This window comes from Lindgomyces ingoldianus, assembly GCF_010093535.1.
Source record: "Lindgomyces ingoldianus strain ATCC 200398 unplaced genomic scaffold BDR25scaffold_2, whole genome shotgun sequence".
In the NCBI taxonomy this organism is placed as follows: Eukaryota; Fungi; Ascomycota; class Dothideomycetes; order Pleosporales; family Lindgomycetaceae; genus Lindgomyces; species Lindgomyces ingoldianus.
Window position 1 is genome coordinate 1,523,279 of NW_022985163.1, and position 13,144 is coordinate 1,536,422.

The following is a 13,144-nucleotide window of genomic DNA, read 5'->3' on the forward strand; positions in this document are numbered from 1 at the left end:
AACTAGAAGAGAACTAACTAGATTAGGCTAGAGTTACTAATAGTGTTTAGAAAGCTAAACTACTATCTTAAAAACCTTAGGTTTCTAAGACTATATTACTCTAGTTTAGTATTTAAGTGTAATTAAAAAAAGGTACTAAAGCAGAAACTAAATTGCTTATAAGTAAGTTACTTTTTTAATTATTACTAGTGTCTTCTGCACTTATAGCTAACGCTAATTAAGATAGCATAGTGTTAAAGCGCGCTTAAGTAAGTAATAAAGCTAATATTTCTAGCAGCTTAGCTGCTATTTGCATTAGTTCCTTACTACTTAGTACTAGTTATTATGCCCTGCTAGACTAATTATAGTTAATAAGTAGTCTGTTTCTTAGAGAATGTTTAGAAGAGAGTAGAATTGTAGCAGCTGTAGCTTTAGTTATATCTAAATTACTAAGATAAGTATTATAAAAGGTTATTGCTGTATTATTAGGCCTGCTAATAATGTACTAAAGAAAAGATAATTCCTAGGCTTTTATACTACTGTACTATGCCTAGTGTACTAACTAGTTTATGTTCTAAAATCCTAGCTAGCAACATTTTTAATACACGCCTCTATCTTCTATTTTAGCTTTATAGGGAGATAAGCAGATGTTTACTCTAATAAATATTCTAAGCACATTTAGCTAAGTTAAAAGCTGCTAAGGCTTATTATTTGCTAGTAGTTAAGCTTAAAAGCAGAATATAGTCTAGCTTAGGTTCTTGTACTATAGATTTTAGCACTCTCTATTAAAAATAGCTACTAGTCTTATAAAAAGCTCTAATTTTTTTTTTTTAGTTTTTATATTTTAAATTTAATTTATTTAATAGCTGCAGTAATTTTAAGACCTGCTAAGTTTTCTATTTTAAGTTAAGAGTAATAGTAATGTAGGGGATTATGTAGCACAGGGGGAAATTGCAGGATTTTAGTGCTAATAAGGCCTTAAGCGCGCGCGATCTGTGTGACACTAACAATTATCATGCATGTGCCTCTGTTAGCAGCATAGGCTTTAACAAATTTATATATTAAAGCTATGTTAGAATGCCTATTATCTCTACATAATAGCTAAAGATCTCCTCTTTAATAAGCTTTAGAAGGGGCTAGGCATTAAACTTTTACAGACTCCCCTTAATGTAGTAAGCCTACCCCTAGGTTCTATAAATCCTCTTAAGAAGCCTACAACAGACAATAATTTCTAGAATATTAATGTATCCCTAGCTAGGATTCTCTCCCTAGCTGACTTTCTACAGCAGTTAAGCTTGACGTCAGACGTCCAGCACGCTCCCCTTTTGAGCTTCGCCCAGCACGATCCCATTCTAAGCTTCGCCCAGCACGATCCTATTCTGAGCTTCACCTAGTCTGACCTAATCAAAGCTAATTTCCTTTACAACTAGCTATTCTGTTAATAATGCTTTATCTTAGCCGAAAATAATTAATCTAACGTACTTTTATTCTAAACCCTATTTAAACTTAATCTAATTAAATTGCAACTTATAGCAGACTACTAAGGAATAGCAGCACTTTTGTATAAAGGCTTAGATCTTATGCTGTTTAGAACAAAAGATTAACCCTAACTATAGGGATCTACTTCTATAAGCGTTCCTCTTAGAAGCATGCAAGAACAAGACTACTCTACACTCTATTAAATGTATGTGCTTATGCAAATTAGTGCGCTTAACTAACCTATATTAGGGTTAAGACCTTATAAGAGAAAGTTAAAAACTAGGCACACTATATTACAGCCTTTAAAAGATAGAGTTTTTATGTTTAGCAGAAGATAAACTACCTTTAAAAGAAAGTAAAGCCTTAAAAAAATTATTAAGTAAATACATTTAAAAGAGGGTATAGTAGCGTAATCTTTTTATAAATAGCTTAATAAATTTTAATTAACTTTTTTATTATACCTTTGCTATTTAATGCTTTATAAAAGTAGAAATTTCTTATGTCCTCTTAAATTTTAGAGTTTTGTCTTGTTTCTATTAACATTCTTTGCAGCTAGGCTATCTCTTTTTTAAAGTTAATAGTTTTTTTTAAAGTTATTTTATGTCTACTATTAATATACTGTTTTAATATTATTTATAAAAGAATATATTTAAGATTTATGTAGGTTTTATAATCTTTTATGTAGTATACTATTTTAGGACGCTGTATTATTTCTTACTAGCCCTACTAACTTAGTTTAGCAGCTTAGATGCACACTTTATTATCTTAATTCTAACACTTTTTAAAACTATATTTTATCTTATCTAAAATAGCCTTAAGAAAGTACTATATCTAGTTAGACAAATTCTACAGAGGGCTAGCAATTTTACATAGTAATCTTCTTTAACAATGTAATAAGGAGCAAAGATTAAGCTACTCTAATATGCAGCGCCCTAATCTTTAAGGTAAAAGTAAAGGAAGATTACTTCTTATAGTAGCTCTAGATTAAGAGGCAATGTCTATAGAAGTTAAAATAACACAAGAACAGGCTTAAATACCTATAAAACATGCTCTACTAGTTTATATAATAGGACTGCTAACAGCTAGCGTAGCAGAGAGTAATATAATAATGTTAGAGAGCATTATTGCTAATAATTTAGAATTTAAAATATAGGCAGAGACTTAACTTAAATAATCTATAAAGTTATCTTAATGCTACTAAAAGAATACTAATGTTAAGTTATCTTAAAATAATTTCTAATTTTAATTGCACTTTTTGTCTTTATAATAGTCTAACATGTCTATTATATATCTCTTCTTCTATAAAAGTGTAACCCCTTCTTAGCCTTATAATAACAGAGTAGATAAACTAGAAATTTAGGGGAAACTTAACTTAAGTAGTGACATTTAATCTAGGGTTAATGCATATCTAAAGCTGCCTTGCATAAACAAGCGCAGTCTAACACAACGTCCCATAGGAGATGTTGCATTTCAGACAGTGATACTGGTGCCGCTCTAGGCCTATAGCATGCCATGATTCCTCTGTATTTTCCTCTAACAGGCAACACACTAAACTAACAATTAGTCTTGCAAAGTAAACCTGTAAGGCTATGTAGAAGGACTCTAAGGGCCAGACGTGTACTTATACTAACGTTTTATAATTAGAACACCCTAAATTGAATTATTGCTAACGTTCCCCCCAGCGTACCGGAAAACCCACCGTGCCGGAAAATACGAGGGGTACTTCGACTTCAAGCGACTATAACTCTGTGCGCACATTAAGCTTTGCTATATTTCTTTATAAGCCATGTACTATAGCTAATTTTGAATATCTGGGATACCTCCTACTTCTAAATTACATTCGCATCGTCGCCTTCAGGCTTGATTCGCAGAGAGCCTCCTTCTATAGCGTATCAGACTTTCTTCTCCACAGCACTACTGCCATGCCCTTACTACTCAAAATTCTCGTAAAAGGGTCTTATCCAAGCCTTAGAACCTCACTCCGATGCTGGCAAGTCATGATTAGCCTTGTGCCTAGTATCGCGCGCAAATTCATACAAGGTCGCCACGCGGGTTAGTACTTCCAATCAAAGCAATTACCAATACCAGCTAGTGCGAAACGACCCTGCACGTCCTATATAATCATCACCTTGTAATTTACTTATGTCATCTAGTAAGCCAAGCTTGTGGCTGTAAGCGGCTGTGCGGACGCTCGGGATGTGAAGGTCCGACTGAGATCGGGAGTTCGAGTCCTTCCAACTAGCATAGCGGCTCCTGCCGCGGCTATAATGCTCGGCCATATTCGCGGTAGACATTAAGGGACGACTTGCATCAAAGTATTATACCTTAAAGTAGATAGAAGGGTGATGATTAAGTTAGTATTAAGACGCTTGCTGACAGGGTTCTCAGCTTGCGGGGCGGGGTAGGCCAGGTCAAGAGCTGCATTTTTCATTCCACACCGGCGGCCGTAGCATCGACAAAGTCCTACTATATCCCTTGGTTTACAGAATGGCAGCTCCGCGGAGCATACTTGCCGAATCTTCGTCGGCCTCGCAACAGCTTGGACGCCTAGTCCAAGCTCAGCTTTTGAAAGTAGGGCAGCGCACCAGTACTCGCCGCCCGGAGACTCTTGGCGATCTGAGGGCCATGGTGGACGCGCTCTCTTCCCTGTCCGATATCTGCATAACCGTCCTGGATGATATCCGCGCGCGGGGGCAAGAGAGAAAACTCTCTACGGCGGTGGAGGAGATAGAGAACGTACTTGAGTGGACTGAGCGTTCGCCTCCCATACGTTTAGTTCATGCCCTACGAGAGCTATATTAACCCGGCCTTGCCTTAGTGCTTCACGATGTTAATATCGAGACGGCTCCCTCCGATCCTGAATTCCTCTTCCGGGCACACCGGCACGTGGGCACGAGCTAACTAACGTTCGAACCAGAATCAGAAGTGCCTTTTGATCTTGAGTTTAAGCGCACCTTCTCCGTGAACAAATTCGCGGCACTCTTAGCCAAACATCTAGGCAAGACACAAGAGGAGAAGAGGACAGGGGATAGGGTAGAGACATGCTTCCTATCCATGAGTCCGGTACTAGAATGGACGGTTCACGCAACAGGGCAGAAGTGGAAGGACGGGGAAGCGGACGAGACAGTCGGCCTTGCCGTCTTCGATGCTAGGAGGCTGCGGCAGACTCCAGACCTAACCATTTTCCGTGTCTCCAACATCCTCCAGTTTCTCAAAGGCCGGGGTAAAGGGGAGCTCATCCCGCGGGGCATCCAAGAGTGGGCACAGAACTGTGATGAGTACGTGTTGATGGGTAAGGTGCACAGGGGCGGGTTACTTCGGTGGGTTCCGTGGACGGAGCTGTATGGGTCAGGATTTCTATCGAGCCGCTTCCTCAGGGCATACACCCTAGGGAAATATCGCCAGTGGAGGGACGAGGTATACGATGCTGCGGGATGCGTTGAGGCGGAAGATGTCTGTCGGAAGGTTGTCGAATTCGGGAAGATGCTAGCAGGGCGAAAGGTTAGCAACCTTCTACCACTCGTGGAATTAATCCTTAAACCGGGTTTCCAATTCTGGGAGTTAAAAGCCAATGCGTCAGAGGAGGTCGTTAAAGCAAGGGTTTACGAACTTGTTGATGAGTCGATGCTAGGGGAGTTTTTCAGGCTTAAGATATCTGGCGACTGAGAGTGTAGCGGAAGCGCTTCAGCTAGTATAGGTTAAGATATATGCTCAATTCTAGTCTAACTGTAATGATCGCTAGATACATCTTAAAGTAGCATCTGCCTTATTAAGCTTTTATTCTCTCTATATAACCTGCGCAACTCCCAGCGTAAGATCACCCCTTCAACAATACTGTCCTAATACATCCGTGCTACTGGGGCCCTCCATGGCGCTACTGGGGCCCTCGCTGGCTCTGGCACTTCGCTCATCCGCGCCACTTTGGCCTCCGGCTCTGCCTCTGGCGCAGGACTTTTGCGCTTACGACCGCGTTTTCCCTTGCTTGCGGTAGCTTTCTCTTTCGCAGCACGTTTCGCTCGTGCCTCCTCAAGGTCCTCATAGCTCATCACCGTCGCCTTCCCTAGGACCACTGATCTGGTTGATCGGCGAACTTTAGCTTCGTTGTTTATCTTGAACAAGAATCAATTTTAATCCTAAAGGAGGGTTTGTTTGGCAAATGATATTTGAGCAGCACTTGCAAGCTTCTGTATGTGCCTCTGCATGCGCTGCTTACTTAGCTCATTAAGAGCACAAGCCTCCTGTTTAATCAGATTATGCAACAACGTAAGATCCTCTGTTGTCACAGGCGTTACAGGCGTTATAGGCGTTTGCAGTACTTCGTGTTGCGGACAAGACCCCACCACCTTATTAGCTTTCGGAACAGTAAGTTCAGCAGGGGGCTTCAGTGTATGTCGAAGTACTCTCTCCGGATTGAGCAGAAACAAACCAGTCGCAGCCCACCCAGCTGTGATATTCTTCTTAGTCAACGCCCTTTCCCTTGCAGGCTTGTATAGGGAGGTAAAATGCTCCTTACCAACTGTGTCTAAACCTCCTCGATAGAGTCGTTCAACCTGGTCGCGATAGGCTGTCTTCAAAGGCGCAAAGACTCCAACATCACAGGGCTGGAGCTTGTGAGAGGTGTGAGAGGGGGGACAGCACAGGATAATGTTGTTTGCAAAGCAAAACTCCAAGATCTCGAGGGTTTCATGTGTCCCGAAGCCGTCGCAGATTAGTACCCGTGGTTTGCCGTTAGCCAGTCCTTTAGTTTGGGGATCAAATACACGCGTAAGCCACTCTAAGTTAATTTTAGAGTCGTTATATCCATTTTCCGAGTGTGCGTAATGCCATCCAGGTGTTGGGTACGTGGTCCAGTTGCTTCGGTGGGTTGAAGCTGGCCAGATGACAAGAGGGAGTAGCGACCTACCGTTAGCACTAACACACTCAATAGCAGTTATTATTGTCCGCTTGACACCTGCACCTCTATAGTCTCGTAGGTCGTCCTTACTTACAAGGACTTTGACGGAGCCAAGCATGCCTAACATAACTCCCGTCTCGTCCATGTTGTAGCAATTTTCTGGCAGAATAGCCGGTTCATTTACTACTCTTCCAATCACCTCAAACCAGTGTGTGATCTTAACGTATGTATTCTTTTTGTGACGTTTCCAGTCTATCGACCTAACTCTTCTCGCTCTGAGTTCGGGATGGCGTTTCTCGAAGGCCTGAGCCCAGTTCTTGCCCGGGGGCTTGATTGGTTTGTTCGTCGTGGACCGCTGGCGGGCGAGACTGAAGGCTAGCAAAGGTAAAAACTTTAATCAAACAGGTTGCCCAAGATCAGACATTAGTAATAAAAACGAAACAAGAGCTTTCTCTTCCTCTAGGGTAAGGTATTGCTGGCGTTGGGCTTTTTCCTCTATGGAGGGACGTCCGTGTGCGCGATAATAGACCGTAGTGAGAGGGACATCGCCTCGTTCTGATAGGGCAGCCCATGTTCTAGGTACATCTGGAGGGAGACCTTGCGCCAGTACTTGGCTGGCTCGGTCCATGGCTACGATTGTGATGGGTTATTAGGCACGAGAGACAGCCAGCACAAAGACAGGTGGCAACAAAGGCAGGTGGCAACAAAGAACGCTTGGGCTGCTAAAAATAGCCAGCACGTGACCTTTAGTAGATGATTCGAGAAGGGCGCCACACTTTGAGTCCGTTAGGCATAGCGTAAAATACAATACAACTGGTTAGATATCATTATTCGCACTACGTAAGGGCGCTAAACCCTCATGCCAAGACACACTGTAGACCCTTTCGCCCGGATAAATCCGGAGTGCATACTTTCTAGAGCTAAGTACCTTTAAAGTTTAGAGTTATATTCTTTGGTTATAGAATTATCAGTTTAATTCTCCAAAATATAAAATTTTGTAGATAGTCGTGGTGTAGCAGGGGGGTAACGCTTATGCAGTTCTAGATACTCTAAAAGGTTTGATCGACAGCATAATCAAGAGCGTTGTATTTTTTTAGCTGCACACTGGTTTCCTAGGGAGAAATATCTAAAGAATAATAATAGATTAATTATAACTTGACAGAATCGCGGGGAAGAGAGTTGCGATGCTTAAACATAGATTCTTTCCGGCACAGGGGGTTTTCCGCTACGCAGGGGGGGACGTTAGTCTATTTCTTCAATAGTACCCAATTCCTTCTTCTGCAGGAAGCGAACTAAGCGATGCACTTAGGAAGTGTTACTGCGTAGCAAATTATTAAAGCAGCAAACAAGGTACTTAAGGCGTCTTCCACGCTTTTAATTACTATTAGTGATTTTATGTTCTAGGCTCTTAATAATATCTATAATCTTATTATATTTATGTTGTACTTAGGCTTAAAATTCTTCTAGCCTCTAATTTTATTTATAGTAAGGCGTTAGAGAATCTATTTGTGTTTAGAGTTTAATTTAAAAGAATCTCTCTTTAAAGCTGTAGAGCCTGCCCTTTAGCTTTTAATTCTCTACCTTTAATAAATTAACCTGCGCAAAAAGAGCTTTAAGCTGTTTATTTATAGTCTAGGTTAGTTAGAATAGCTTTTGTTTAAGGACAGCAGAATATAGCTTTAACATAGTTAGGTTTGTTTAGGAAGCAATAAGCTAGCTTAGTATATATATAAAGGCAGGCAGATATTTATAAATAACATTATATATTCTAAAAATGCTCTTAGAAAGTAAGCTAAACAACCTCTACCTTAGCAGCAGAACAGACATTAGTAATAAATACTAAATCCTTATTTCTAGTTTTTAAAACTATGTTAGAGATTTAGTTTAAGAGGGCTTTAAATGCTGCTAGCTTCTCTTTTTATACCCTTAGTGCTTTTTAAAGCCTAATTGCCTATAGCAGCTTAACAACAATAGACTTAATCTCTATATGCAGGTTTAAGTAAGAAAGAACGCCTTTTACTAATCTAAAAAATAAATCTATAGTACAACAGCTATTTAGTTTAAACAAACCCTAGAACTTTTACTTTGTGCGCACCTTAAACCTAACTTTATAGATACTATACACAGGCAAGGGCCTATCTTGTGTTCTACAGCTGTTGGGTCCTATGTAAGTGTTCTCTACTATTTCTCTAATAGAGGCGACTTTATCTACAAAAAAACAAAGAAGGTGCTAGTAATTACAACTAAAACACTAACCTCCTATCTTTTTAAGAAGCACAGAAATGTCAGGTTCCTAGATTTCTGCTAAGCGCTGTAAAGCCTCTCTAACTTTTATCTCTAAGATGTATAGCAGCTAGAGCTTTACCTGCGTAAGTTTAGTAATAAGTCTACTTGCTTTAAAACTAACTAGGGGGCAGGCTGCGTTGTTGCATTACATTAGTGTAAGTAGATATAAGAGTTTCTCTAGAAGCTGCTATTAAAGTTTTAGCCTCTTAACTTCTATTATTTCTAGAATTATGTTAATATTAAAGAAAAAATTATGTTAGTTGCTTACTCTTACTAAGTTAAAGTTTTCCTACATGTGCTCTGCTTTTACAAGTAAGTAAGTAAGTAAAAGAAGACATCTCTTTATACACTAGAAGCCTACTTAGTTGTTAGTAGGCTTAATTAAACTAGCAGACTATGGCTATTGCAAGCAGGTTAACAATATTCTTTAGAGTTCCTAGGTTAAAAGTAAATCCCTTAAATATAATCTTAACAAGCTAGTTAGTCTAATTAGAGCACTTAAACTTATATTAGCAGGCTACAGCTAGATAAAAGAGTTCTAGGGGAGTTTTTAGTTACTAGAGTAAAGGGTCTTTTCTGTAAAGGACCCTGCAAATAAAGTAAAGTAAAAGAGCATAAAACTTAGATACTTTAATAATTAGGGTTAAAAAAGATTTAGGTCTTTCTAATAGCGTCTTAAAAACAGTAGATGCATTAGCTATAGTCTTAGATAAAATAAGCAAGTAAGAGCTGTAGTTAGTAGCTAGAACTGCATTGCCTTTTAGGTTAAAACAGACAATTTCCTAGTTTATGACAGCAGCGTGGACAATAGAATTTGCAGTCCTATGTGTGCGCTTTATAGGTTACAAGGCAGCTATAATAAACTTATAAATAGATAGTAAGAGATCTTAACTTAAGATTACTGCTTTTATTTATAGTATTATAGAAGCTAATATGAATATGTCTTATTGTCCCTAGCGCTTGCTGTGATTAAGTTACAAATGTACGTACTCTATGCAGTAGTTCTTAAACACATTGTTTAATTAGAACTGTAGATATGCTCTGTCTTAATCTTATTTACCCTATTTTTAGCTACAAAGTTCTTTCTAGTAACTGTAAAGATTAATTTGCGTTAATTAAAGGATACAAAGATAGACATTCTAATGTACAAATTTTTTAATAGTAATTTTGCTAAGCTTTAGATCTTAAAACAAGCATCTTTTTAACTAAGGGAGTGAAATATTTTTAAGTAATACATTAAAATAGCCTTAGTTGTTGTACTACTTAATCTTAATCTGCTTGTTCTAACTAATTCTAAGGCGTAGGTCTTTTAACGCTGTCGCATTTAATATAAACCTTATAATGCAGCGTAGATTGTGCGGCGTTTCGCAATTCTCTATCTAGAAGCAGAGTTGGAGCTAGTAGAGGTTTTAGAGCAACTAAGGCAAGCAAGCTAACTAGTGCTAATCTTTAAATAGTTAAATAATAATTTCTTGTAGTTAAGTATTACTTGCATTAGCTACTGCTATTATAGTTACAAAAACATCTTGTAAGTCCTAATAAAAGAGATTAAGGCTCTAGTAGTTTTACCTTTTAGATAAAGCGCTATACCCTAGTAAATTAGGATTTCTCTTATTAAAGAAATATATCTTAATCCTTCTAAGATTTTTTAGGGCTGTAAATGCTAGGGCAAGCCTTGCAGTAACTTACCTACTCTATTAAACAAATTCTTAATTAGTTTAAAGTTGTAAAAGATTATTAAATTAAGGTTACAGCCTCTTAGTAAAGATGCTAAAATAGATCTTATATTAATTAAAAACTTTAGCTCTAATCCTTAATGTATAGATACTATCTTGCAAACGTTCCTAACACACTCTAAGAAGAACGTTTAGGTAGTCTTAGTTCTAGAATATTTGCTAATCTTAGTTAAAGTGTTGTAGGAAAGCACACTAAGACATTGTTTTAGCAGCATAACAGGCTAATTAAAGGTTTGTAATTAATAGAAGGGACAGGTATAATATAATATATTAAAAAACTTTAACTAGGAGACAGAGAAAGTTTATTATAGTGTTATAATATGTGTTAAAGTGCACTGCGCAGCTGTTTAGAGGAGTTTGTCTATTTATATAATTATCTCTACTTAACATTTAGAGCAAAATTTAATCTATAAATAACTTAAATTTTAATGCAAGCGCTTTAAACCTTGTCCTAATAGCCTAATGTAACATGTGAAGGTCCTTGCTAAGTACACTAGTTAAGTTAGCGCAGTTGCTGCAGCAGGCTTAACTATACCTGTACTTTGGAAGTAGTTTATTATTATCTAGCAGCAGAAAATAAGGACGCTTCTTGCTATGCAACATTATGTTATAATAAGTAGGAGGCATTAATTCTGTGTTAGAGAGTAATGCAACTATGTTGCGTAAATCTCTAAAGGTCTTCTAAAGACTGTTTTAAATTACTACGTAAGAGGACATAAAGATTATAAAGAACATTAGTATACTAAATATGTACATTTATAGAACTTAAGTACTTAATCTTATCTATTTTTAGAAAAGAACAAAATAGGAACATAGGATCTACTATAGGAACATGCGTTCTACACAGAGGCTAATTGCTTATTAAGGACAAAGCAGTTCTTTGCGCATGAATAAAACCCTAAGTCTTAAAAAGAGAGAGTTAAATTATTACTTTTATACATAAATTTTGCAATAAGATCTTAAGTCTCTATACTTGCTGCAACTAGGCCTAAGTTAGCACATGTATAGTTTAAGATAAGAAATCTTACCTGCAATAAGTTTCTTTTTAGGCTAGTTAGATAAATAGGCAACTAAAAGTAAATAAATAGTGTGATTACCTTTATAAAATATTGCCTACTAGTTTTACCTGTATATTCTTTTAGGTTTGTAAGGCGCTTTGCAATTAACTTGCACTACTTGTAATGTAAGGTGTTAAACTCTGCATAAGCTTTTATTCTTAGAACACTTGCCTTTATCCTTAGAACGCCTGCATTTATCCTTAGAACATTTATAAAAATTGCTATCTAGATCTAGAAGGTTGTTAAGGAGAGGCTAGATAGTAATTACATAATCTTAGTTATGTTAGTTTCTATCTAGCCTAAAAAGTTTAGGGACCTTACCTCTGCTGCTATATCTCTAGATTAATACTACTTTAGTGGCAATACAGCTGTTTAACTAACTATTATAAATAATCTGCTTTACATGCAGGATTAGTGCAGCAATTCTAATGTTGTTAGCAAAAAGCACTACTGTTCCATAATCTCCTAGTGCTGACAGACTGCTGTAGGGACCATCTAGAAGGACAGGAAATAGACGCCCGCCTTAAGTATAGGTGAATTCTAGCAGCTTAGACATAAATCTGTGCCTTTTTTTAATTAATAAATTAATAAAGACTTGTTTTTTGTTTACTTGCTACTAGGTAACTATAAAGGGATAGGTTTATATTAGTAACTAGAATCCTAGCTTAGGGAGACATAACTGTATGTGCTGCCCTGCAAAAATCCTCTATAGGCAGGGTAATAGTATTTAAATTTTAATAAGACTAGAATTACTTAAGGACTAGCAATGTTCTAGATTTTAAAGAATATTATTACCTTGTGTTTTAGTTAAATTACAAGACTTGTCTGTAATAACCTAGCTAAGGCAATACTAGTATTGCAATTAAACTAAGGGGTTAGAATTATAATTATAATGTGGTGCTTTTAGGCTAAAACTTAGCTAGAACCTTTAAGGTAATCTAAGAGTTAATAGTATAGGACTTTAATAAAGGGTCCTTACTAATTAAAAGAGGCTAGAGGAAGCAAATAGACTAACACTTTTAAAGAGTGCTACTCTACTGCTCTTACTAGTAGCATGCTAATAGAGGGCAAAGGCTGCTATAAGAGCAAAATAAATGTGAACACAGAGGAATAGCTTATATAATGTTCTCCTTATAAGCAAAACTGTTACTAGAATAGTAATAGCAATTAAGGCCTACTTTTTATTAGTAAATTTATTTGTTTTAATCTTAAAGCTGTATACTATAAGGCTATAGAACATCCTTAAGTTCCTAAAGGAGAGGGGACTAGATGTAACTAAGGCTGTTGCAAGATAGAATATTTCTTCTAGTACTAAAATAAGTGCAACTAAACTGTAGAATTATGTAATGCTTTAAAAAGAGAGGCTTGCAATATTGCTTACAAGATTTAGAGTGCTTATAAAAAAAAGTAGTATAAAGTTAATAACTAAAAGTTTTGCAGCTTACAAGCTTGCTTCTTTAAGGCTCTATATCCCTACTACATTAGATGTAATTGTGCTGCTCTAGTAGAGTACTTAAAGGAAAACTTTATAGTATAGTAAAGGAAGAATAAGATGTAACTAAGGATATATAAAGTTTTAAAACACCTAATATTAAAGTGTTAATGTGTAAAAAAATTCTCTAGCTATAGAAAGAAATTAAATAGTAAAAAGAATAACAAGGATGCTACTAGCAGTAATTAAATAAAACTAAGTAACCTCTATAGTTTGTAGA

General features: G+C 37.1%; 1 protein-coding gene across 1 annotated transcript; it reads left to right on the forward strand.

The window, feature by feature from the left end:
- Nucleotides 1–3,945: 3,945 nt before the first annotated feature.
- On the forward strand, nt 3,946–5,124 carry BDR25DRAFT_339154 (uncharacterized protein; the record flags this gene model as incomplete). Its single annotated transcript, XM_033693350.1, has 2 exons — nt 3,946–4,213; nt 4,376–5,124. The coding sequence occupies 2 exons, from the start codon at nt 3,946–3,948 to the stop codon at nt 5,122–5,124; spliced, it is 1,017 nt and encodes a 338-aa protein (XP_033553977.1).
- Between the last annotated feature and the right edge of the window lie 8,020 nt (nt 5,125–13,144).